At 34.8% G+C, this 24,192-nt stretch overlaps 1 protein-coding gene across 11 annotated transcripts in view; it reads left to right on the top strand.

Annotated features, from left to right (window-relative positions):
• ERC2 (ELKS/RAB6-interacting/CAST family member 2) overlaps positions 1 to 24,192 on the top strand; it is a 458,989-nt gene that overhangs the window by 341,028 nt on the left and 93,769 nt on the right. For all 11 annotated transcript variants that reach the window (XR_008462285.1, XR_008462284.1, XR_008462281.1 and 8 more), the window contains one exon: positions 9,034 to 9,099. Coding sequence is in view for 1 of the 11 variants with exons in the window: in XM_054162220.1 (XP_054018195.1) it covers positions 9,034 to 9,060 (27 nt within the window). In the remaining 10 variants the exon portion in view is untranslated. The remainder of the gene's footprint in view (positions 1 to 9,033; positions 9,100 to 24,192) is intronic.

Here is a 24,192-nt window from a genome sequence, read left to right as displayed (position 1 = left end):
GTATACCATCTAAATGATTTTCATACTTTAGGACTTCAGTGCCAATCTTGATGACTGTAAGGACAATCAAATCTTCTTCCTTCCCAGAGTACTGCAGAATTTTAAAGACATAATATGTAAGGGGTTTCCTCATCTTGTAAGAGTATCCTGTATTCCCAAGCTGTAGTTGAATGGAAGTTGAATGCTTTATTCCATGGTCACCAAGGCTACAAATATATTTTAATTTTGTTGTATGATGAAAGATAATCTTTTCCACAAAAAATATATGTATATATCTAATTTTAAGAAAAAATATGAATATCATAGGGCATGCCATAAGGCTGGAGGAGCTGGCTGCTTTTCAAAAAGTTGGCCCTATTCTTAGAATCTGTAATTGAAAATGGAATCTCACATGATGTTGTAAGCGTGTAGTATTTCCTTTTACGTCTTGCCACATAGAAATTTTCCTCATATTTAAAACATTTTTGATGGCCTTTGTACAAGGTAGTGGTGTTTAGAGGTAATTAGTCTCAATGTGACCATCAAGTTTTACATTAATTTGAAATCTCAGCAAAAGGAACTAAAAGGTAGTTTAAGGTTTCTGAAGTCTTCTACCTAAAGAAAAAGTCCTTCTTATTAGGACAAAGATGGGGGCAGCATGCAGCTATGAATCTTCCCTAAGTGTCACTCTTCAGTCAGAATGCCAGTTTTTAAAGATCTGATAGTTGTATTAGTATTAAATACATGTAGCTTTCAAAAGATTTTTTTTAGAGTATGCTGGTAAACTGAGTCATCTGACAAAAGAAATAAATGCAAAGATGCACAAAACTTGACAACTGTTGTGAAGGAAGAGAATGCCACTAAAAAAGGTAACTTTTTGTAAAAGTCTGTGCTCTCAAAAAACCCCTGATTATTGATTTGTAAAGTGGTAACTGGTCTTGGCAGCAGGTTTTTGTTCGTCAGCTGAAACTGCTAAAATCTTGGAGTTGCTGAAAGATGGTATGTGAAAAACCCTGAACAGGTCAGGTGGGATTTTGTTTGGGGTGGATGACTTTGAAATCAGAGCCACAGGACAGTCAAATAACGATTATTATTTTAGTGTCTGGATCCTGATCTACAAATCACTGTATTGATCCATATGTAATTTTAGGGGAAAGGAGTGCATGCTACTTTGTGTATTTTGGCAGCCCTGCCTGTTAGCACAATGCCTTATATTCTGTGGCTGTATTGGAAAATTGCCAACCTGAGACTCCCAAATAGGCCTCAGGAATACTGAAACTAGGATTTGTCTTCAAGAAAAATCAAAACAAAACCACAAAACCAAACAACACAACTTAAAAGGAGAACAAACATAAACCAAAAGAGATTGTTTTAGCTTATGGTAAAATTCTTCAGATTTCTTTAGACAGTGAGTAGAAAGTTCAGTCTGAGCACAAGTTTGGTATCTGAAAAACTGAAATACCATGTTGGGGAGTTTTCTGCAACATTAAAACATTGTCTTTTAGTTGTTCAGGAAAGGAAAAATAAGGGGAAACCCCAAAGTGCCAGGGACATAAATATGTGTAATAGAAGTTATATGATATAGCTGTTTAATGCGCTAAATTGGGATTATTGGCTCCCTCCCTGACCCAGATTTTGTTTAATATTCTGTATGTTTCTTTACCCTGTATGTTTACACGTTGTATTTGGGCAGGTGTGAGCTTGCTCATGTCTGTTCACTAAATATATGTGAACTTGTTCTGCTGGTGCCTCAAGCTTCAAGGAAGCACGCATTAGCACAGTGCTGAGCCTGCACTAAGCTCACTGGAGTCACATGGATTTATTTAATTTAGGAATTTGGGCAGGGCAAGGTTTACTTGTTGGTACATTCAGTATAAACAATCCCAGCCATATCCACTGTAAATAACTAGTATTATGCTGACTTAATCAATGTTTTGAGGTCTCAGGAGTGCAGTAAAAATTAGTCATATAAACGCTTTCACATATTTAAGTATTTCCCCTATTTTTTTTCCTCTGTTTGCCGCACATATTCTTTCTCTGTAACACAAGAACTTGTGATTCATATCACACACTGTTCAGACTTGAACTGAATGCAATAAAATCCTGTTTGTCTCATGGTCATCATTAAAAAGCAACTTTTCTGTAATTGTATGCAGATATCATAGCAATGTCGTTTATTAGAGACATGCCACTGAACGGCAAATACATCTTCAAGTAAGGATGTAATTTCTAAGTACTTCCCAAAAGTCAGTGTTACCATATCCTTATTTCAGTAGATACAGAGGATTTTTCCTGCTTTTGACATCTGTCTAGGTATTTCTCTGTACTTTTGCCATAGAAACAAAACTAGAATAGTCTTCCACAGACGCTTGGCCAGATTTTGATAATATGAATGTCTTTGAACCTGAATTTTGTATAGATTACATTGTACTTGTGGTGGAACAAAAGAGCATGCCTTGAAATTTGGAAGACTTTGGTCGGAGTCTTGTCTTTCAGGGGTACTCTAGTTCTTGATTTTGGGACACTGCTATTTTACTGTTACAAACATTGCACTCTACTCAAGGTTTTTTATTGTAAGAAAGATCCAATTGAGGTTTCTAATATTCGTTTATGCTTTTGTTATTCCTGCCTCTTACTCTTATAGTGTAGCCAGATGATTTTTCATATACCTTTTAATTATAGATGTAATTTGACAAAGAAAGCAGCTAAACTGGAGCTATATTAAAAGTTATATGTAGAAAATAGGGTTTGCTGTCTATGATAACTCCAGGAGATGGATTTTGTACATTGAAAAGTTATACCTCTCCTTTGCTTACAGAAATGAATTTATTTTATGTTTTGAGGTTTAATGAATGTGATATAAATGTATACATACTGCTCGGTGTGTATATTTATATATATCTATATTTATATGTTAGCTTTGCAGTCTTTTCCACATATGGAAGAATTTTTGAGATCATGTTTAGCTATAGAAACCTCTCCCCCTCACTTCCCTTGGATGTGTGTGTTAGAATATACAATACTTATATAGAGGTTTACATTTATCTTATATTTCTTACTAGAAAAATTAGCTGCCACTGTCATAGTCTAAAATAGATCTTTAGACCAGCTGAAAGAGCCAAAAATGCATTTCTGGGAGACAGTAACTTGATAACAAAAGTTGCATATCTGGTGCTGGTTACTTAAGTGAGATAACATGTCACAGGCTTTCACTACAAAGGGGACTATAAATTTTTGCATTGCAAATCTGATTTCACGGACCACTTCTTGTGAGAAGCATTGAGTTTCCACTTCATCTAGTGATAAAGCTTTAGAATGCACAAGTATCTGGTGAAACATCTTATTCATGTTAGTGCTAGTCTGGGTGTTGTAAAGTAAATGGTCAGAATCAACCTTTCACTTACCCCAGTTTTTTGGGGGAGTTTTTTTTTCTTTTGACCTAACTATATACAAACAGAACAAATGATGAGATGGGTTTTATGGTCATTTTCATAATTAGGTGATGCATGGTTACTTGTGACCCCTTCTATTATGGATAGGTTTGAAAATAGACCTGTGACATAAATCCATATTGCTGAAGCAATTCTTAAGATTTATTTAACTTTTTGAATATACAAATGAAACATAAAATAATGACCTTCTACAGCTCTATGCACTGAAGCCTTAAATTAATCCACTGTTAGTCTTTCCCCTTTCCAGTTACAGACTCAGTGTTTCAAATCATTCATGCCCAAAACTCTTCTGTAGTCAATTGTTCAGTGTGTAGAGAGTTCACGAGATCAGTACTCATATGTTTGCCCTTAGAAAAGGAGTAGCAGATAAAAGTCTCTCTAACCTCTGAAAGATTATGGTTTGACTAATTTCACAATCTGAAAGAAACATCACTACTTAGCAGGTAAATTTCTGTGTTACAAGTGGAAATTAATATTTGTAAGTGTAATTGTTTGCTGTAAGTAAGAGAGTTTCACAGTCCAGAGCCAGTAGTTACATGTTTAATGACCCATTAGTAGCCACAGATAATAAGGAGAGTAATGTAAATCAGTCATCAGAAATCTAGTTCAAGAGATGAGCAGGTTATCACTCGATTTATTTAACCCAAATTAAGGCATTAATGTTTAGCATGCCAGCACATGAAAGGGAAATGTGATGAACCTTGTCAGGAGGGGTCTTCTCTTGTGGGAAGAGAGCCAGAAAAGCTTAATTCAAGTTTATAGTGTTGCCTATGTTGCAAAAACTTATGTCCAAAAGGAGATTAGGATTATTATTTTTATTTAAATAATTGATTTTATAAAGTTACTTGCATGCCATAAAAGTGAAGGGACATGTGCTGTACTTCATCTTCATACAAGTACTTACTGTCTGGTTTTGAGTCAGTTTCACTATTTTCTTCAGGTAACCAAATTTTATACAGCAGCATGACCTCATAGCACTATGCTGAATTTTGCAGTCCTTGAGTGCATCTGCTTTAGAGGTTTAGTTCTGATCAAGGGTACAGATTTGGTCTAAAGTTCCTGATCATTCATACTTACTGTACTGTTCATATCCATAAGTGGTGGAGTGGGCACACAGGTGTCCTTTTTGATTCGATTAACAGAAAGATGCATTCCAGGAGGTGCCCCTAACACGGTGAAATTGGTAAAGTGAATTCAGCCTGGAGACAGAGCAAAATAAACCCATTGATGAACCTTAAAACATTAATGCCTGAGAAATGTGCCTGCAAAACTCATGTTGAGACACATCTCAATAATAAACCAGAAAATTTCTATATACAAGCTTTTTACATCTCTGTGTACTGTTTTCCAATCAATTACTTAAGTTCCCTGTCTTGATACTTTGAAGCTAGTTTTGAGGTTTTAAGGCTAGGTTTTGTGGCAATTGGACAAGAACAGTAAGTCATATTGAGTAAGTAGCAGCACAGAAAAAAAATGGCTAGCAAAAGGATGAGATCAAAGAAATGAATTAATTATATATAAATGACAAAAGTACAAAGGCATAAGTGAATTTTGTATTACTTGAGATGATACCACTGTACTGTACCTGAGCACATGTCCAAATTAGAGCCTTGGATATCAGTCCTAAAATACAAGGTATTCAAGATATTAAATTTTGTACATTTTAAAATAATAATACTGTAATTTAATAATAATTGTGTACACTAATTTAGCAATTCAAGTTACATTTCTTGAATTTTGATTTGATTTTTTTCCCCTTTCTGTTTTTTCTGTAACTGAGATTTTGTTTTGCAGTTTTTGTCAGTGAATTGCTCTTCTTGACCCTATAAACTGATGAAAGATTGAAGTTTAAAAGGCAGTTAATGTACACAAAAAAAGCTTGATTATAATTTATTGTTTGAAAGAGCCATAGATTAATGGTTCTCTAGGATACACACTGATACGAAAGCATAACTGTACTTCTGGAAGCCTCTTATCCAATATTAATAAATTAAAAGCTATAACTGAAGCTTTTATTCTGCCTCAGTGTGTCAAGAATGCCAAAATAGATAATGAACTTCATTTGTCTCAGAGCATTAATGAATACTTCTTTATTCTCTTATTTTATCTGTTTGCACCAAGGTACCAAATGCTAGCTTCTTGCTAGAATAGTTTATTCACAAAACCATTGAGAACTGCAGTCCTGATTCTTGCTTTTTATCCAGTACTTCTGCGTAGTTGTTCCTGCTGTAGGGCCTATAACGCTAAGAATCTGCACCATTAAATATTCACTTGTTAAAAGCAGGAAGCAGAATGAAAAGGATAGTGGAGTCTTACCTCATAATTTTGATCCCATGCACTAGAAAGAAGTAGTGCAGGCTTGAAAACAACCTATGTGCATAATGGGAATAGTAAGCAATCACTGGATTCTTCTAATACTCCTTAAAGATCTTGCATCTGTACATACTGGCTTCAGTTACATTAAGCAATAACAGCACATATCATGCAATTATGGTTTTTTGATTTTTTAATTTTTTTTAAAAGAGAAATTATATTTTCCAACATCTGCAGGAATTTTACTTTTCTCCTCAACCGTCATCCAGCACCAAGTATTTTTAAATCAGTGCATTGCCTAGCATCAATATAGTACATAATTAACTAAACAATAACACATTAAGTAATAGAGCACATAATTATGAAATGTTGGGGTTTTTGTAGGGATGCTAAGTGGGTGAGCTCTGCTGAGGTTAGTGCAGAGCTTATCTTCTATAAATATGTTGTGTAGAAATTCCAAGGTATAAATCAAGTCAAAATAGTATTTAGATACAGGTTTTGAAACAAGACAGTATGCTGAGACTAGTTTTGAAGATGCTTTTAATATGAAATGTTTTAAATCAGTGTGGCTTTGCTTTTTCTATTCAGTTTGTCAAAACATATCACTGTTTAATTGATTTTTATGAACTTGTTAAATACTAAAATTGGAAAATATGTAATAAACTCTGTGTACAGAATGGAGTCAAGACACAGACATTCTCACTAAAATAGAAGTGAGGTGAAAAGATGGAAGAGGATTTTTATTAACTGTAGATTTGAAGGTGAAGTGGGCTGTGATCATAATCTGTACTTGACCACTGAATAATTTTGTCATTTAATCTGTAATTTAAAAACATTGTTTTGAATAAGGTTAGCCATGCCTTTATAGAAAGTATCTAAGTTTCTATAAAATCTGCAGGTCATCCAGAACTGGTGCACTATTGAAAAATACATATTGTATTTGAAGTGTAATCGCATCCTATTGCTCCCCACCTAGCCTTTTTCTGCAAGAGAAAAGAACTGTGTCCTTCTCTCTGTGTGTTAATTAATAGTAATCAAACAATCTTTTAACATTTTCTGAGAGGACAGTTAGGTTTGTTTTATTTTTCAATATTTTTATAGCAATTTCCTGATTTCAACATTGTATTACATATTCATTTCCACCATGATCTCTAAAGCCCTTCCTGATATTACTGATTTCAGGTGCAGTCCCCTGTCTTCTGTTTGCCCTATATATTTTTCAACTGATGACACTGTACATATGATTTCAATGATACATATATGTGGCTGATAACATTTATTCAGCTAATTCAAAATATGTTTGCTTTTCCTGGCAATCTTTCTCAGACAAGTTTGGGGTGAGAAAAGCAACCCTCAGGTCCCCCTCCTTCTCCAGCAACATTCATTCTGTCTAGAGCTAATTTCACTGACACTGTCTTGTGGCACGTAATCAAATGTCTTACAGAAATTTCAGCATAATATTTCAAAGCACTTACCTTATCAAAAAGAGTCTTTATGTAATTGAAAAAGATAGATATTTTGATAGGTACTGTAGTCAATAAAGCTGTGCTGATTGACAGGAACTGAGCTCCAGCTTTTAATTTATTTCTTACTGGATATCAGGATCAGTGTCATACTATATAGTCTGTAATTTCCCATAATACTCTTTAAAAATATTTGACAATATTTGATTTTTAAACTCTTCTGCCTATTTGAATAATTACAGTACAATAAACAACAAAACAGCTTTGTATAGTTAGGAGTCATTTGGAAATGTCCTGAGTTGCCAGTTTTGTTGGGTTTTTTGGTTGTTTTTAAAGATATTACCAAAGATTAACCTAATGCATTCTGTTAGTGAAATAGGATCAAACTACTCAGTGGAAAAGAAATCCTTCGGACTTTCTTCAACCTTTACTCTGGCAGAACTGTCAGCTTCAAAGTCAGTTCAATTAGTGTTATTAGGCCTGAATAAAAGTTGCTCCTGTAGAATTCCAAGGGAAGGGCTTGTTTTTTCAGCGAGGCAAAGCCAGCTCATGGGAAGTTTTACATAATCTCTCCCTTTGGTTCAGAAATAAATAAGAATATTTCAGGCCTTAACTGTGTCTTTGTTTTGTGGTGTAGTTATGCAGACCTTATAACTAAGATATGTTCCAAGTTAACTATAAAAAATTTACCCACATTTCTTCTGTGTTAAATGATAGCTAAGTTTATAGCGGACTGTCAGATTTCTTTACTTAATTCAGCAACATGCAAGACGTCTATCTTAACATCTGGTTTTTAATAACAGTTGACATCTGGGAGCTCTTTTTTATTCCAAGAATGGACTAGGAACAGTAGTGATACTGGCAGTGTATATTTTCAGGCTAAAATTCCTGTCTATTTCAATCATAATTAATTACCATTCATTTTATTTAGTTTTTAAATTTAATTAAGTGCCAGCAATATGTTACACTGGCCAACTTTCAAAGTCTTGAAACTATAGAATGTGATTTGTAAAAGTTTCTTAAATACTAATCGGTGAATTTTAAGGATATGATTGTATTTTAATTTGAAGGGCTAAGTTAAAAGGGAAAAAATGTGTTGTGTTGTTCTTTTTAACTTCAAGTTTTTAATAAATGTAAAGAAAACACTTCAGCTTAAGAAAACTCAGCATACCTACAGTAAAATAGTACCTTTTAAGCACAAATTAATGAAATTATTATGATTGCCATTATGGTGTCTATCATTAAAACTCTAAATAATTGAGTAATACTAATGGTTAAAGATGCAAAGAAGGAGCAATACTGTCTAATGTTATTCAAATTCGTAGCATTTAAGAATTGCTTAAAAGATGTTAAACTGGATGGCATGTTAGAAAAGCTCACTTCCATAATGACATATTTGTTTTCATTCTGCAGCACTATTGTATCTTTTAACCTAACAATGTAAGAGAATTTGGTTGCAGTCATTTCTTTGCTTACTTATAAGGCTTGATCTTTTTCTGCTGTCCATGTTGGTTTGAATTGTGTGCAAATAAAAAATAGATAATCTTTTAACACTTAATCCTATAATGTACTTCCTACACCTTGTTTTAACTGAGTAGAGAAAATGTTTATGTCACTGTTCTTGGGGGTTTTTTGGTTGTTATAGATGTAAATTCATGTATAAGTAACACAAATTTATTCAGTTGTTTTCACTAGCTTTTTTTTTTTTTTTAAGTGTTCAACAACCAAGTAAATTCTGTTTTATATTCATGATGGTAACTAACCTTTTCTTCTCTCATTCCAATGCTAACAACTTCCCTGTGCATCTCCTAATATGTGGCACACAGGATGATGAGGAGGGTATATGGGCATAGCCATTCCTATAAACCAAAGTTCCAGTTTTGTTTTGAGGGGTAAGAAGCTTTCTTCTTTATTTCTTTGAAGTTACAGTCTAATTGTTATTGTTTTATTTTAAACTGCATGGAGCTGTGTGTTTCTTGTGAATTCTGCAAAACATGTTTCCTCATATGCAATAAATAATAAGAAAATATATCTTACGGTTTAATGGTCTAATGATTCAAATTTTTTCATAGCCCATTTTGGCTAAAGGTAGGTACAGAACTTTAAAAGAACTGTGTTTCTATCTGCATCTGTCTGAACAATTGCCTTTTCTTTTCAGTAGCTTAATATTTCTTCAAACTAGCATTAATCTTCTCTATTGTCTTGAAAATATCTGTAGGAGAACTGTAATATCTTTACAAAATGAGTTTGATAGTGAAGAAAGTTTGCCACAGTTTAAGTGGAATAGAAACTAGAACATGGATGGGGGAAAAGTAAGACTATCTATTAAGCTGAAAAAATTTAGTGAAATTTTAGAATAAGCAGCAGATTTTTAATAGGGAAATTATAATCTACCAGTGCAATATATGCCTGAAATAATCTGATAGACTAACATCCCTCGAATAACTTGTTTGGGATATTTAAGAGTACAAAGTGCAGTTTCTTCTGTTTAAATCTCTTTCAAGTACGATTAAATCCCATATTGTCACTGTTTGTCAGTTATTGATCAGTGCATACCCACTTATTTGGTGTGTGCCTTTGAAGCTGTAGGTAATTTATAGCTCATGATCACTGTGGTCTCAATGTTGCTTAGGCCATCAGGCCTGGTAGTTTTCTCCTTGAAAATGTTGTCATGTCACTTCTTCTTACTGAAAAAATGAGAAGCAAACTCTACTTACATAAGTTGACGTTATTATTAAAGCCCTTGTCACCCTAAGTAAACCCGGTATGATTTTTTTGTGGTGGTTGGTTGTTGTTTTTTTTCTTCTCCAGGAGAGTTACAATCCATATTATGAGGAAGTTGTTCTGTTTCACAGGAATACAGTCTCAAAAATAAGTTTTGGATTCACATTTACTTTTTAGAATAGCTGTGCATTGCAAAATTAGTGCTAACCATAATGAATAATTTGTAGTTATTTATTTATTTAAGCCAGCCAGCTATTGAAGCTTCCTATCACAGAGAAGTTTGATTCAACAATTGTACAATAAAATAACAGACCCTGTGATATCATTAACATTTAAAAGAAAGCAACTTTGGTTTATCAGCCTAAAGTTATCATCCTTTTTTTGGTTTTACACTTTCTGATTCAGTTTTATACATCTTGCTTGTTCAGGTTGTATGTATAGATAACTTCTGTGTTTATGGACATACATGTTGCAGGTGGTAATAGTAGGAAAGGATATGACTCATATTCTGAATTTTTTAATTACACTTTCTTCTTGCTTGAAAATAAGCAGCCTTAAAGTGAATCTGGAATTGTTGGGTTTTTTTCCCACATAAACATGTGAAAAATAAAAAAAAGGTTTGTGGATTTTCTTAGTGTTGTGTTTTAAGAAATTGGTAAGTTCTCTTCTCTTCAGTTGCATGATATTTTAATAGCAATTTATGATGTTATTTAAAAGTAATGTAATTTTCAGATGTTTGTCAGCATCATTCTTCTGTTTGGTGTGTGGAGGGCAGATCTTTGTTTATTTTTCCATACCCGTATATATTTCCAAGTTAAAAACAGGCATTCCTCTCTGGATCTTGTTCAAATGTCAACATAATTTATCTGGTATTGGTATATACCAGACCCCTGGCAAATAACTTGTTTGCTGTTTCTTTTCAAGGGAGCACTGCACAGGTAGTATAACAAATAGCTGGTAGCAGGCATTGCCTGTCTTCCAGACTAAACTCATGAGTAGACCTGTCCTTTTAGGTAGAAGAGCCATGAGTCTACTGGAATGGCTATCACAAGATGAAAATTTACGTCACAAACTTCCTTCGCTAGGGGAAAAAATAATTTAGATCCCAGACCTATAACCTGTTATGAAAATAGTGAATTTCCTCATATTCACTGTTAAGAGACATTTGTGCAGAAAAGACACTTGCAAAAGATATACTTAGAAATGCTTTTTTTTTCCCTATTGTGCACATACTTGAGAGCTAACAGCTTGATCTAGCTCGACATTGAGGGTTGCTCAGTTAGAACTGACCTGCTTAGCTCTCATAATAAACCAGCTCTTACAAGTGTTCTTGAGGAGTAAATGTTATGATGTAAACTACTTTTGAGGTCTTTATTCCTTCTTTCTGATTATTTGCGCAGAGCAGCAATCAAAAATCACTTGGTTGGTAGATAGCTCTATGGTAATTTCTGCCACATAGACTAAAGCCCTGCATCTGTTAAAGAAATGAAAATTTTGGCTAATATGATTATTTCCTCTTTCTACATAGAACCAATACTAAGAATCTAAAGTCTGATACACTTAAGTCTTATAGACACTGTCTTTGTAAAGTATGTGGGTTTCCATATTTTTTTTTATTATAACTTGCTGTTTGGTACTCCTGTAAAAATGCATTTTTTGAAGCTGTAGTTATGGATTGAAAGGAATAGTGCCTGCGATTTAGTTTTGGAACATTTTAATAATTTCTACTGCTGGTTAAATAAGACACAAGTTTTGTCTTCGATGGCTCGAACAATTAATAATGAAGGTAAAATGAAGTGTCTTGAATATTGCATGACTATTTAAAAGTGGCATTGTTAACTTGAGTAGACTATCCAAGGAAGTGATTATGATAAATCCGTTTCTGCGCAGTTTTCGAGCTCTAGGTGTAAACTCATCACTGCACAGTGCTCTGTCCTGTGTTTTTGACAGTGCACATCCACTGAGTTTGGATGCTCTTCTCAACGAGGTAAGGTTATGAAACTTCCTGAACAATTGAGAGAGTGATTGCCCATTGGAATGGGCTGCCTGAGGAGGTGGTGGGGTCGCCGTCACTGGGGGTGTTCAGGGCGAGGCTTGACAGGATGCTTGGTTGCATGGTTTAGTTGATTAGGTGGTGTTGGATGATAGGTTGGACATGATGATCTTGAAGGTCTCTTCCAACCTGGTTTTGTTCTATTCTATTTGTTCTATTCTATTGTTCACCATCAGGAATGACAAGTGCAGCAGTTCACTTCAGTTACCTTCTCTGCACTGTGGCTGCAGGATTAGGCAGGATGATTCAGCTCTTACATGATAGTAGTGGAGTTGGACGAGTGATTGAACTGATTAAATTCTCAAAGACCATTTGTTTTGATTTTTAAAACTTCTGTAGAAAGTGTACAATAATTTAAAAAAAAAACAACTGTCAAGAGACTAAGAGAAAATGTCATTTTTCTTACAGGTTTGTAAAATAAACTACTTGCATTTGAATTGGAGTTAACTTCTTTCTAAGATTTTTTTTTTCCTTGTGAAACAAAAAGGCTCTGAGATACCAAAATTTTTGGCTTCTTAACTTTCGTTGTTTCAAGTTTAATTTTAACCTGATTATGTAGTCTTACTAAAATAGTTTTATGTACTATACAGTTAGTCTCATGCAATTAAAAGTTTTCCTGAGGACGTGATGTAGTACCCTACCTAAGTAACGGTAGTGCTGGCTGGTTTTCTACTGATATTTAAAATGTAGTAAGTTAAAATTCAGTCAAGTCCTTCTAAACTTTGCTGCTCTGGTGCTGAAAATACTACACAAGAGTGACACGAAGTGATGCTGGAAACAGAGTGGCAGGAGAAGAATATCTTGTAAGGTTAATGAGAGCTAGTTGCTCATTAAGGAAGAGACAGAGGTGTTCAGGGAAATCTCACTGGTCAGCAAATTTGGTAGCACATGTAGCTACACTTGTTAGGGCTTGTAAGAAACAGGATCTCTTCCTGGGGAAAAAAAAAAGGAGAAAGAAAAAAAAAAAAAGGAAAATAAAAGAAAATCAGTAGGTGATGATAAGTTGTAAGAATTATGCCTACATAGCAGTCTGTCATGGGTAACTGAAGCCATGTGACTCTCAGAAAATACAATTTGTGGCACAGCCGATGTGTGCAGGTGGAGTACAAGTGTTTTGATGTTTTCCTTTCCAGTTCCTCCCACTGAAGTGCAGCAGACACTGGGAAAACAGTTGTCACAAGTTGTCCATGCGTGTCTGTAATAGAAATCAATTCCAACCTGTTTGTACAGTATTTTGTTTGTAGCCTTCATTCTTCGTCAGATGTCAGGTAAATTAGAGGTTTTAAAAGATGTTTAGGAGTGTGTGTTTGAGTTTGTTCTATCCTTAGAACAGGGTTAGCTTCACGCCTGAAACAAAGAGAGGCTGACGCTTCTTCTTGGCAGCAAATGATGCCTTCTGATTGTGAAACTAGAATCGTGAAGCTAGTCTGCTAAATTTAGATTTAGGAGCAAAAAGTAAAGTTAATAATTTAAAAATTTTACTTAGTAGACACTGTCGAGGCAATTCTTTAGGAAGCATCAGTGCCAGTGTCATTCTATAAAGGAACCCTTCAAAGCAGAAACTGTCTACAAGATTTATGAAAGAAGGTGGCTGCTTAACTATTGGTCAGGGAGGTTTTGTGTGTTTTTAGGCATGTGGAGGAGAAGGCTTTTTAAAAATGATGTGGTGCCTAACTTTGTCTTTGTTGAGATGTGGTTAACAGTTCTCTTTCAAGATGTACATACTAATAGCACTTAAACCAGAATAAAATTTTGTGATTTTACTATATAAGGATATATTTAAAGACTTTGGCTATTAGCTATTCTTCTGCGTTTTGTTTTCAGTATTTCATGGCAAGATTTTTGTAAATAATTGATTTTTATTTATGTTTGGGTATTCTGTTTAGCCTATTTTGGAACAAAAAGAGGAACGTATTAACTTTGAAATCAGTCTTAGTAGCATGCAAAGCAATGAAAAAATAAAGAGCATGACTGTTAGCAGTATTCATTTTAACTTAGCCATAGGAGCAGAGAGGTCATTCTGCCCCTGTACACTGGACTGGTTAGGCCGCACCTCGAGTACTGTGTCCAGTTCTGGGCCCTTCAGTTTAGGAAGGAGGTTGACTTGCTGGAAAGAGTCCAGAGAAGGGCAACAAAGCTGGTGAGGGGTTTGGAACACAAGCCCTATGAGGAGAGACTGAGGGAGCTGGGATTGCTTAGCCTGGAGAGGAGGAGACTCAGGGGGGACCTTATTGCTCTCTACAACTACCTGAAGGGAGGTTGCAGACAGGCAGATGTTGGTCTCTTCTCCCAGGCAGCCAGCACCAGAACAAGAGGACACAGTCTCAGGCTGCGTCAGGGGAGGTTTAGGTTGGATGTGAGGAAGAAGTTCTATACAGAGAGAGGGATTGCCCATTGGAATGGGCTGCCCAGGGAGGTGGTGGAATCATCATCATTGGAGGTGTTCAGGAGGAGACTTGATGGGGTGCTTGGTGCCATGGTTTAGTTGCTTAGGTTGGTTGGATTGGTTGATGGGCTGGACGCAATGACCTTGAAGGTTTCTTCCAATACTAGTTCTATGCTTAATTATGGGTGTTGCTACACTGACTGGAGCCCAAGGCCATTTTGGATTTGTGAATTTTTAGACATGATTGTTGTTTTGCTACAACTTGGTTCTACTAAACTAAAGGAGAAACCTGCCTAGAAAGTTTTGTTTTGCAAACTATGGACAGATTATGACTAGTCTTCATTCCTGCTAAAATACTTTCATTTGTAACGGAAGATGTTTATAGTTCTTACTTTAATTGGGAAATTTTATATTCATTTCAAAATTATTTTTTGTCTTCACGATGTTCCTTGCTATTGCTAGTATTTTTGGATGCTAATTGCCCATCATCAAAGAGGGTTTTCATTTAAAATATGTAGTAGTTTATTTAGCTGTATGTAATTTTTAAATTTGCTTTAATTGATTATACACTGGAAATACATAAATTGCTTGACAAGTATGGAACTTACTCTGTGTTTCCTTTGGAATGGAAGATCAGTAAAGAAGATTAGCATTGTTCTTTTGAAAATAAATAGATAAAATTCTTACGTTTCTGTTACAACTCTTCTCTAGCCTAATGCGTTTGAGTTAAGGTCAGAAGTTGAAACGTGGGGCCCACTGAAGTCAATGAAAGTCTGGTTATTTATTTCTCTACTATTAAGTTTTCACTCAGAGCAGTTTCTGTCTTTTGATTTGTTCATAGTACAAAAACATCTGTGCATGTATTCTCAAAAAGATTTGTACAAACTAGGTGTCTTTTGCTTCAGCAGGCATTTATCTTATCCATGGTATTTATGAGACACCAAATTACCTTCATGTCTAGCTATAGAATTTTATTATATAAGTTCAGTAGATTTTTGTCTGTCAGGTATTTTAGCTGCATGAGGCCTGAACTTTGGCCTCAGCTTCCTCACTGCAGGTGCAGAAGGTGTGCAAACAGTCAGAAAACATAGCTGATGAGTTGAACTTCAAAGCTTTTGATGTAGTTGGCCTAAAGACAACAATCACAGGGCCTACAATAATCAGTCATGTTCTTTTATAATCTTCCATTGTAAAAATAAATAATATACTAGAGCAATTTTTAAGACCACAGAAAGTGAGAAAAGGCAGTATGTCTTTTCACAGCTAAACTTTGTTTCAAAATGTTGTAGTCGTAAGCAGGAGCAGATTACCACTGACTTTACACCAAGAGAAGTGATCAAATATTTTGGATGCATCTGGACACCTGAGGCTAAACTGACATCTTGAAAAAAGTAGTAGAACTATGCTTTAAAGAGGTAAATTCAATTATTAATTACATTTTGTTGGACTGCACTTCTCTAAATATTCATTTATCGTATGAAATTACTATTATATGTCTTGAAAAGGGTTTCAAGCAATTGTTTGTGAATATTAGAGTATGTGAATATGGTACTGGCAGCACAATGTTTTCCTTGGAAGGCCTTGGTTTGTTTGGAAGCAGAAGTACCAGCTGACTTAAAGACCTCATCAAAGGTTATACAACTTAAACTGAATGTAAGATCTTACAAGTGAATACTAAAATATGAAGAAAACACTCAATTTTTAATAAGAATCATTGCTCTAGGAAGTTTATGAAAAATGCAAAAGAAAATGTTCAGAAGAGTACAGAAAATAATACCTAACAAAAATTTTGATATAAATAAATGTATTTATTCTGTTAATTACGATGTTAAAATGCTGCTTTTCTTAAACAAAATAAAACAAAATCAAGCAAACAAAAAACCCACCTCCCTGTACTGACCTACTTAACATTAATGCAATACCAGTTGTCATTGCATATGTCTTGGTTTCCTCAAGGAAAAGCTAGGATAGATGATGACTGCTATCATAGACATCCAGTCCTACTAGCTGCAAGGCCTGGAGCCAGGTGTGAGAAACATCACTGTCTCTTATGCTTCATGTTATCCTGGCAGTGCATTACAATGCAGATTTTCAGATCACATACATGCAGCAATTGAAACACCACACACAGTGGGGTGTGGTGGCTAGAGCTGTAATTGAGCTGAGTGAGGTGTAGATCCAAAGGCTCTTCCAGGAGGTGTATACTGCTTGTGCAGCCATTTTCAATTTCTGCCAAAGGCATTAGGCAGGGTTGAGTTGGAGCCTTGAATCAGTAGTCAAAACATAATAATTTATAAATAATTCTGTAACAGAGAGCACTACACAGAAATCTTAAAAAAAAATTGTTCCTGTGATTTAATTACATTCAGTATCAAGCATCTTGGGAACATTGCTTTGACAACACTGAGCTATTTGTATACTTGTACTATAGTTACAAATGTAGAACAACTACATTTGTAATGCAGATGTACTGGATTAGAAATAGTTAAGGAATGTCTGTTAATATTCCTCTTATTAGGCATCCCTTTTGGCATCAATATTCTCATTTGTTCACAAAAATCTCTTGTGCTAATCACCCACTAGACAAGGAGCAACTGCAGTTATGATGGAATATCCCTGCATATCACAAAAGAGCTTTGCTGCTTTGTTTTGCTTCACTTTTGATCTTTGTTTTCTAGACAGTTCACTAATGAAAATCTTTACAGGTGTGTTTTCCAGAAGAGTAGTGATGGTTACACTGGTTCCCTCCTGAAGTGTTTCAGATTGTCTATCTGGCCTGATCATAAGCTCTTAAGCCTGGCTCTGAGCTATACCATAGTGAGCCAAGCTATCTAAACCATTCATGTACTAGTTTTCTTTTAAACCATATCTTTTTAACTAAAATGAGCAAGCTATCCCCTCAAATAATGTTACTGGAAAATTTGAAGGAGTAATAGTCTTAGAAGTGACAGACATAAGCATCTGGAATCTCTTTCAACAACATATCCAGATGTAGATAAGGATATCTGTCCACAGCCATAGACCATGGGCAACTCTGGAAACAGCTGTGCCAGTTGATGATGTTGTTAGAACCACCCTTATGTGCTTATTACTATTTTTCTGCCAGAGGTTGTTACCCTCCCTAGATCTGTCAACAGGGAAAATCATCTCAACAATCCAATATGAACTTCAAGGAAACTAAGCCAGGTTATCTCAAATAGTGATGAAGACACATTCATCAGGCATGCTTGTTTATCATTGCCTAGCATGCATTAGAGAGCACTCTGATGTTTCTGACTCTGTTGGAAACTCTGTGGTAACATCCAGCTTATGGTTAGTGAAGTGCAGCTAGTGGCAGGAACATCTTCAAGTGGAAAAGCTCAGTCTGGAAGACAATTATGTCCGTAAGTTAAACCAAAAAAGACTTGTACTGAAATCACTTTGTCTTCAAAGGCTTTTGCACCAATTTAGGTAATCAAGTTATTAAAATAATTTAAATTAAACCAGTGCAGTTTTCTTATTTAACTAATCAGAATCAGAACCTCTTTGTTCATTTTTCAGATAGACATATTTTTACCAGATGTAAGAATAGAGATCAGTAATAAATAATATTTTACATTTTATATAGGAGCTATAATTTTGAATGGTAAATCTCTGTTAAATTCTAGGAAAACTTGTTCCTCAAACTGCTGGGCTTTTTAAAATTTATTTGTTTGAAGGTTTTTGGTTTTGGTTGTGGGTGTTTGTTTTTTTTATGGATCTTGCTATAAGTCTTTGCTGGGCCAGTTATATCAATAACACAATTTTGTCATGCGTGGTTCCTAGGACCTTGAGATGTATTAGGTGATAAATCTCAAACAAAGCTGAAAGCTTTGCTCTTCATAGCAGATCTTGAAGTCCATTTGTAAGTGTTTATGAATGACTACTGCTCCTTAATGTGGCTGAAGCCTAAATCTTTATTTGCTGGAGCCATCAAAGCGACACAGTACACTCAGATTCTCTGTGTAGTCTTTTACATCTTTTGACCTGGCTCCTGCATGTGAGCTTTTCATGAGGATTCATTTTAGTTCTAAGAATACGGATAGGGTCAGATTTAAACACTGAGGTAAGTTTTTAATGATTTGGGAATTCTGTTAGCTAGGATGATTTTTATTATGGCAGTTAGAGGCTTTGGGTCTGACTTGCATTGGTTCTACACCCGTATAGGAATTTACACTGGTGTAAGTAATAACAGATCCTAACATTTTGATTGAATTAAGTTTTGTTCAAGCCTTTTGTGTGGAAACTGCTCTTGAGATTGCCTTTTCTTTTCCTTTTTTTTTTTTTTTTTTTACTTACTTTTAAAAAATTTGAGTAGTATATCCTACCAGCATTAATTGGGGGTGTGTGTGTGTGTGTAAATAACAAAGTGAAATACATTACTCATTTTGTTAAATATTTTTATAGCAGTTCTTGATCCAGTGTTGGACTTGCCTTCAATGTCATCTTACTGAATGAATTTTTTTTACCAAGTATCTAAATGTTCTTCTCTGCCTTGCTCTATTTAAATCTGTGGTTAGATTTAATCAAAACATAATTCCTTATCCACCCTATGGATACCCTCACTAACACTGTCTCTGAGGCTGGCAAAATTGTAGAGATATTTACATATATCCTGGAGCCTTCATTTTATAATATTTATGACTGGTAGCTCATCCTTTTTTACAAACTTCTGAAACCACTCATGATCTATTTGCTGTTCCCCCCGCCCCCTATTTCTTTACCAAACCAGATTCAGCTTTTATTCCATCGTTTACACAGTTGTGGCCACATGAGATCTTTTTCTTCGTTTGTAAATTGGCTTAGTTTCTATAGTCAGTGGCAGAAATGTTAATAAGAAACTATCTTATTGTCAGCTGGTTTATAACTGAACAGTTTTACAACTGCAGCGTTGCATATCAATTTACCTTGAGGCTTGTAAAGCATTTCCAGTGTGTAATTAATAGGTAGAAAAATATTTAGGGCTTGACTTGCCATTCATTTTAAGAAAAAATATGTATGTTCAAAAAATATTTGCTAATAGTAAGAGATTTAGAACTGAACCTGTCAACAGAATAAAAAGCCTGCAACTGATTGCAAGAGTGAAGGACTCATTCTCAGCTAATTATTTCTTTCAGTTAGAGTTCTTTTAATTGCTTAATAAGTTCTCTAATTTTAATTTAGAATAAATGAAGGCTACTTGTTCACATATTGCAGTGTTCATAGTACCTTGTATTCTGATTTTGTAGGAAAGAGAGTTCTTAGTGTGAAATCTACTAGAGTTGCATGTATATCCTCAACTGAGGCAGTCTTGTTGCATGAAGAAAGTCTGGGAAAGTTTTATCTGAAAATAGTCCTTTAGTATAAGAATCAGAAGAAAAAGACACTTTCACTTCTTGAAAAGTAGTGTAACTTCTAAGATTGTATTTTAAGACATGCTGAGTGAGAACTCTATCTACCTTATTTACAGAAAAAAAGATACTCAGCAGAGAAAAAAACATGAGCTCTCTGGCTATATTTAACTGCTGTTAGCAGCAAGACAGAATGACTACTGCCAACTGTACTTTTACCAATGTACTCTGTTTTTCCTTGAGGATTGATAGGTTTAAATGTACTTATTCTCTCCTTGACTCTGTCTATCAAACTTTGATCTGATGTTGAAGTGTTCAAAAGCTGCATGTGTTGTAGGATTTCAGCAAACTTGATCTTACAGGTTTAAGTTAAATATTGTTTCCATTTTGAAGTCTGTCATATGGGTGTACCACAAAGAGTGTTTGGTTTTAGCCCTGATGTCTTGGGTGGTGGTATGCAGCAAGTAACAGAATACTTGGAATAAAGAAAAATTCTGAAATGAATCCCTCCAGCTATGGGCCAGTTGAGAGCTGGAGAGACAGAATGTAAAGTAAAACCAGTATGTCTCCCTTTGATCAAAGGACAGATTCCCTGCCACCACCCAGCAGGTGATTAACACATAAGTACATTTTCCCCTAAATGGCCTGATGGGACAAAGCTAAGTGTCTCCTCAGCACTCATAAAGCAAACTTCAGGTAAAAACTTATGTTAGAAATATCTCAAATGCTGTCTTGGTGCATTCACATTCATGAAGTTATGTGATCCAATGCACGTAAGTTGCTACTAAACTGTCCTTGAATACAAAATTCTCTAAAGGCAGAATTAGGAAGCAGCTTATGATACTGCATTTCTGTTTTCAGACAACAAATTCCTTCAACAAGTGAATTGTTACATACCTTTCAGTTGTGTATGTTTTCTGTTTTTGGAGAAAATTGTTAATAGCTGCACTGTAAATTTTGAGTATGGTGAAACAATAGTGTAGGATGTGGTTGTGCATGGTTTTATACATAAAAACCATTCAGAAATAGACTTGACAACCTGGAAGATCTGTAAGCCACAGAGAAGTAAAAACTTCAAAAGTAATGACAATGGGTCCTTCATTTTGTTTCCAGAAGTGTAATATTTGGTTCAGAAAACTCTAATTTCTCACTGTTTCATCTAATTTTATTTATTATATGGAAAATACATGTTTGTTGAAGAGGAAAGACACAGCACAAGAAGCCACCACCATTCCAAAGAATTTACAGTACAGTAACATAGTAATGTCAGTATACTCTAGTGTTTTCCCACTGACATATTTAAGGACAAATGTTTCACACAAGAACTTTTAAAATGGAGAGTATGTGAGCTATGCTGTTCTCATTTTCATGAGTATATATTGTTTCCCAGGATAAATCAGACCATAATGACTGAAATCTAAATATAAATCACCTCAGCTCTATTTCATACTCACCAGTGAGTGTCTTTTTAATAACTAGGCTCACTTGGAATGTGATAGAACATAATCTTAAGAAAAATTTTATTCAAAATTAATTGTAGCACAAATACTTGTAGATGAAACATAATCAAGCCATCTCTTTCACTAAGCAGGACCTGCTGTATGTGATAATTCAGAACAATATATTTCAGAAAATGGAAAGCAGTGAGCTAATTACTAAGCAAACTATTTTTCTCATAATTTTATTAGGTAAGGTCAAATGTAGGTATACATATGACACAGTTTTTGCTAGGATTCTGCTACCAATAATGAACTAAATTACCCTTATCCAAGAACTCTAAAAAATTTAGTCATGACATCAAGAAGAACATAAACAAACATGCCAGTTTCTAAACCAACATGAAACAAATAATCTTATTCAAAAGAGATCCAAACTTTCTAGAAATAAAGTGTTGATGTGGTATTACAGAAAATAAAGTCCCCAAATATACAAAAGCTGTAGTGGACATTGTCATTGTTACAGGACTGCACTGTGATTGCTATAAATTGTGTGCTTCGCAATTAGTATTATAATGCAATCTTAGCAGGCTTCTGTATAAGGAAAATATTGTTGATGAACCAATCACTTTCCTTTAGATCAAACAGCAGGAGTTGGAATATAAAGCCTCCAAATCTGCAGGTGGGGTGTTTGACTACTTGGTGTAATTTAGTAAGATGGAATATCACTGGTTTAAAGTCCTATTTACTTATTGTTCTTCTATATTAAATCAGAAATGGTGGGTAGGGTTTACAGAGCTTGCAAGAACCTAATATTCTTTTAGCAAATGTTTCAAAGATTAATGATCAGATAGTTCAAACATTGGTATTTTTAAATTACAAACGGTGAATAAAGGCTTTGGAGCATGGAGAAAACAGGTATTGAGATGCAGAATGGTTTATTCTGTGTATTTTAAGGGGTTTTTAATAGTAAAAAAGCTTCTTTCTTCTTCAGTGACTAGTTTTGTGGTTTATGATTTTAGCAAAAGACTCTGTCTTTCATGACATACTGTTCAAAGTCCTGTCATGATATAGCTTAACAAAGCATCGCCAAATACCCTGATGTGCAATCCTACCTGCCAATCAACTTGGTACCTAAGCAGATAGGCACTATCCTGAATGTCCTCGGGGTGAATTCTTGTTTGCATTTCCTTTACAAAAAGCCTGCGGTTGTTACTACACCTGCTGGTGTTCAGTGTCACTGACCTCTCACCTAATGTACAATCAAGTGCTCTTTTTAACAGGCAATCTGGCATTCAGCCCACTTAAATTAGGTTCATTTGTCATGTACTCCTATCTGCCAGTAAGCAAACTAGGGAAAAGGAGGTCAAAGCAGAGATTTTTTGAAATGTAAATGTTTCCTGGAAGCTGCTGTTGAAACTTAGACATGTCATTCAAAATGCATGTTACTGCCTGCCTTCTTTCTCAGCAAACTAATTGTCTTTTACAAGCACTTGCTTTTCTGAATGACTTTGCAATTGCTTTGTATGAAGTTGTTGCATGCATCTTTTTATTGCCAAATACTGTTGCAAGCAATAGATAAATCACTGGTCTATATTAAAAGCTTATTTTGCCCAGATGCTGCTTTGAAATACTGGATTAAAATGGAAAAAAAATTAGTTTTAAACCACTTACAGGAAGTGGGATCATGCAAAAGCCTGGTTTCATTTCAAACTGTCTTGTTGCAATCAGTGCTTTTGTATATGGGATTGACATACATTTATATCATAATATGATACTAAATCTGCAATTTATTAATAAAACATTTCTTTAGTTTTGTCCCCCTTTATGGATTTTTTGCAGGCAAATATAATGAGATGAGCCAACATATGAGTAACATACTGAGATGTTGATTCTGGTAGTAGATGATGTTAATTATTTTAAAACTCAGTGGTAATTAACCTCCTGAAGAATTGTGTGGATTCTGTTGAGTTGTTACATATTTTAATGACTCTGACAACACTATTTTGAAATCTAGTAAGTTTTCCTTTTCTTCTATTTTCTTAGAATTGTATGCTAGCTACATTATTGTGATGCAAGAGAAGTATCATGGTAAAGAATATGACCAAAATGCCAGTACACCGTCAAAGAATTCCCAATGATAAAAAATGTGAGAGAGTTTGATTCATGAGATTTAAGCTTTCTATGTGTCAGGGCAGAAATCAGGTCCACCAGATTCCAGATCAGGTCTGCAATGTTTTCCTGAGGCTTTGCCACTTAATAAAAAGAAGGCATGTTGTACGGAAGCCTTAAAAATATAAACTCAGCTATTTGGGTTTTGTGGTTAGGACAGTGCTGGTCATTGAGTTTCCAGGTAGGAATCTGGTAGGTTATCTAGCACTCAGTAAATTAGTGTATGGCCATTGAAGTGAAAAAAATAAATAAATTATGATGCTTACAGTGTCATTGTTGGAAATTAGTCAACTAGTCAATCTGTTTAAACAATATTATAAAAATGGTGAGATGGCTTCTGGCATAATTTCCTAGTTTTATTAAGGGCATATTTTGATTTGCTGTTCCTATTTACAACATCTTGAAAGAAAACTCATTAAGCACCTTACCATATGTGCTACATTGTGTTGGTTTGTTTTTATGTTTGCAAGCACATTGTCAGGCAGAAAAAATCAATATGTTGTGTTGATTAGATTGGTGAGTTCCTAATTGCTTTAGCTTCTGAATGCTTCAAAATTTGATATGCATTGAAACATATCAGTGTTTAGAGTTGAAAGAATAAATGAGATGGTTCTTTGTTTAGTGAAAACAATATTTTATTTTATTTTTTAATGTACTGATTTATTATCCTACATTCTTCAAGGAAGTCTACATCTAAATTCCTTTGGTCAATTAGCTTGACTTTCCTGCCAGGGTCAGAGGATTGAGTAGTTGTGCCAAAGTTTTTTCTTCATCCCTATTTATGTGGAGTGACTGAAAGCTTTCAGAATACGCCATTCCAATTACTTTTACCTGAAATGAACCTACATGAATGTAAATCCACCTGG

The sequence above is a fragment of the Dryobates pubescens genome, chromosome 1, assembly GCF_014839835.1.
Source record: "Dryobates pubescens isolate bDryPub1 chromosome 1, bDryPub1.pri, whole genome shotgun sequence".
NCBI classification, from domain to species: Eukaryota; Metazoa; Chordata; class Aves; order Piciformes; family Picidae; genus Dryobates; species Dryobates pubescens.
The sequence above is the reverse complement of the archived record's forward strand: the minus strand, read 5'-3'. Positions and strand labels throughout refer to the sequence as shown.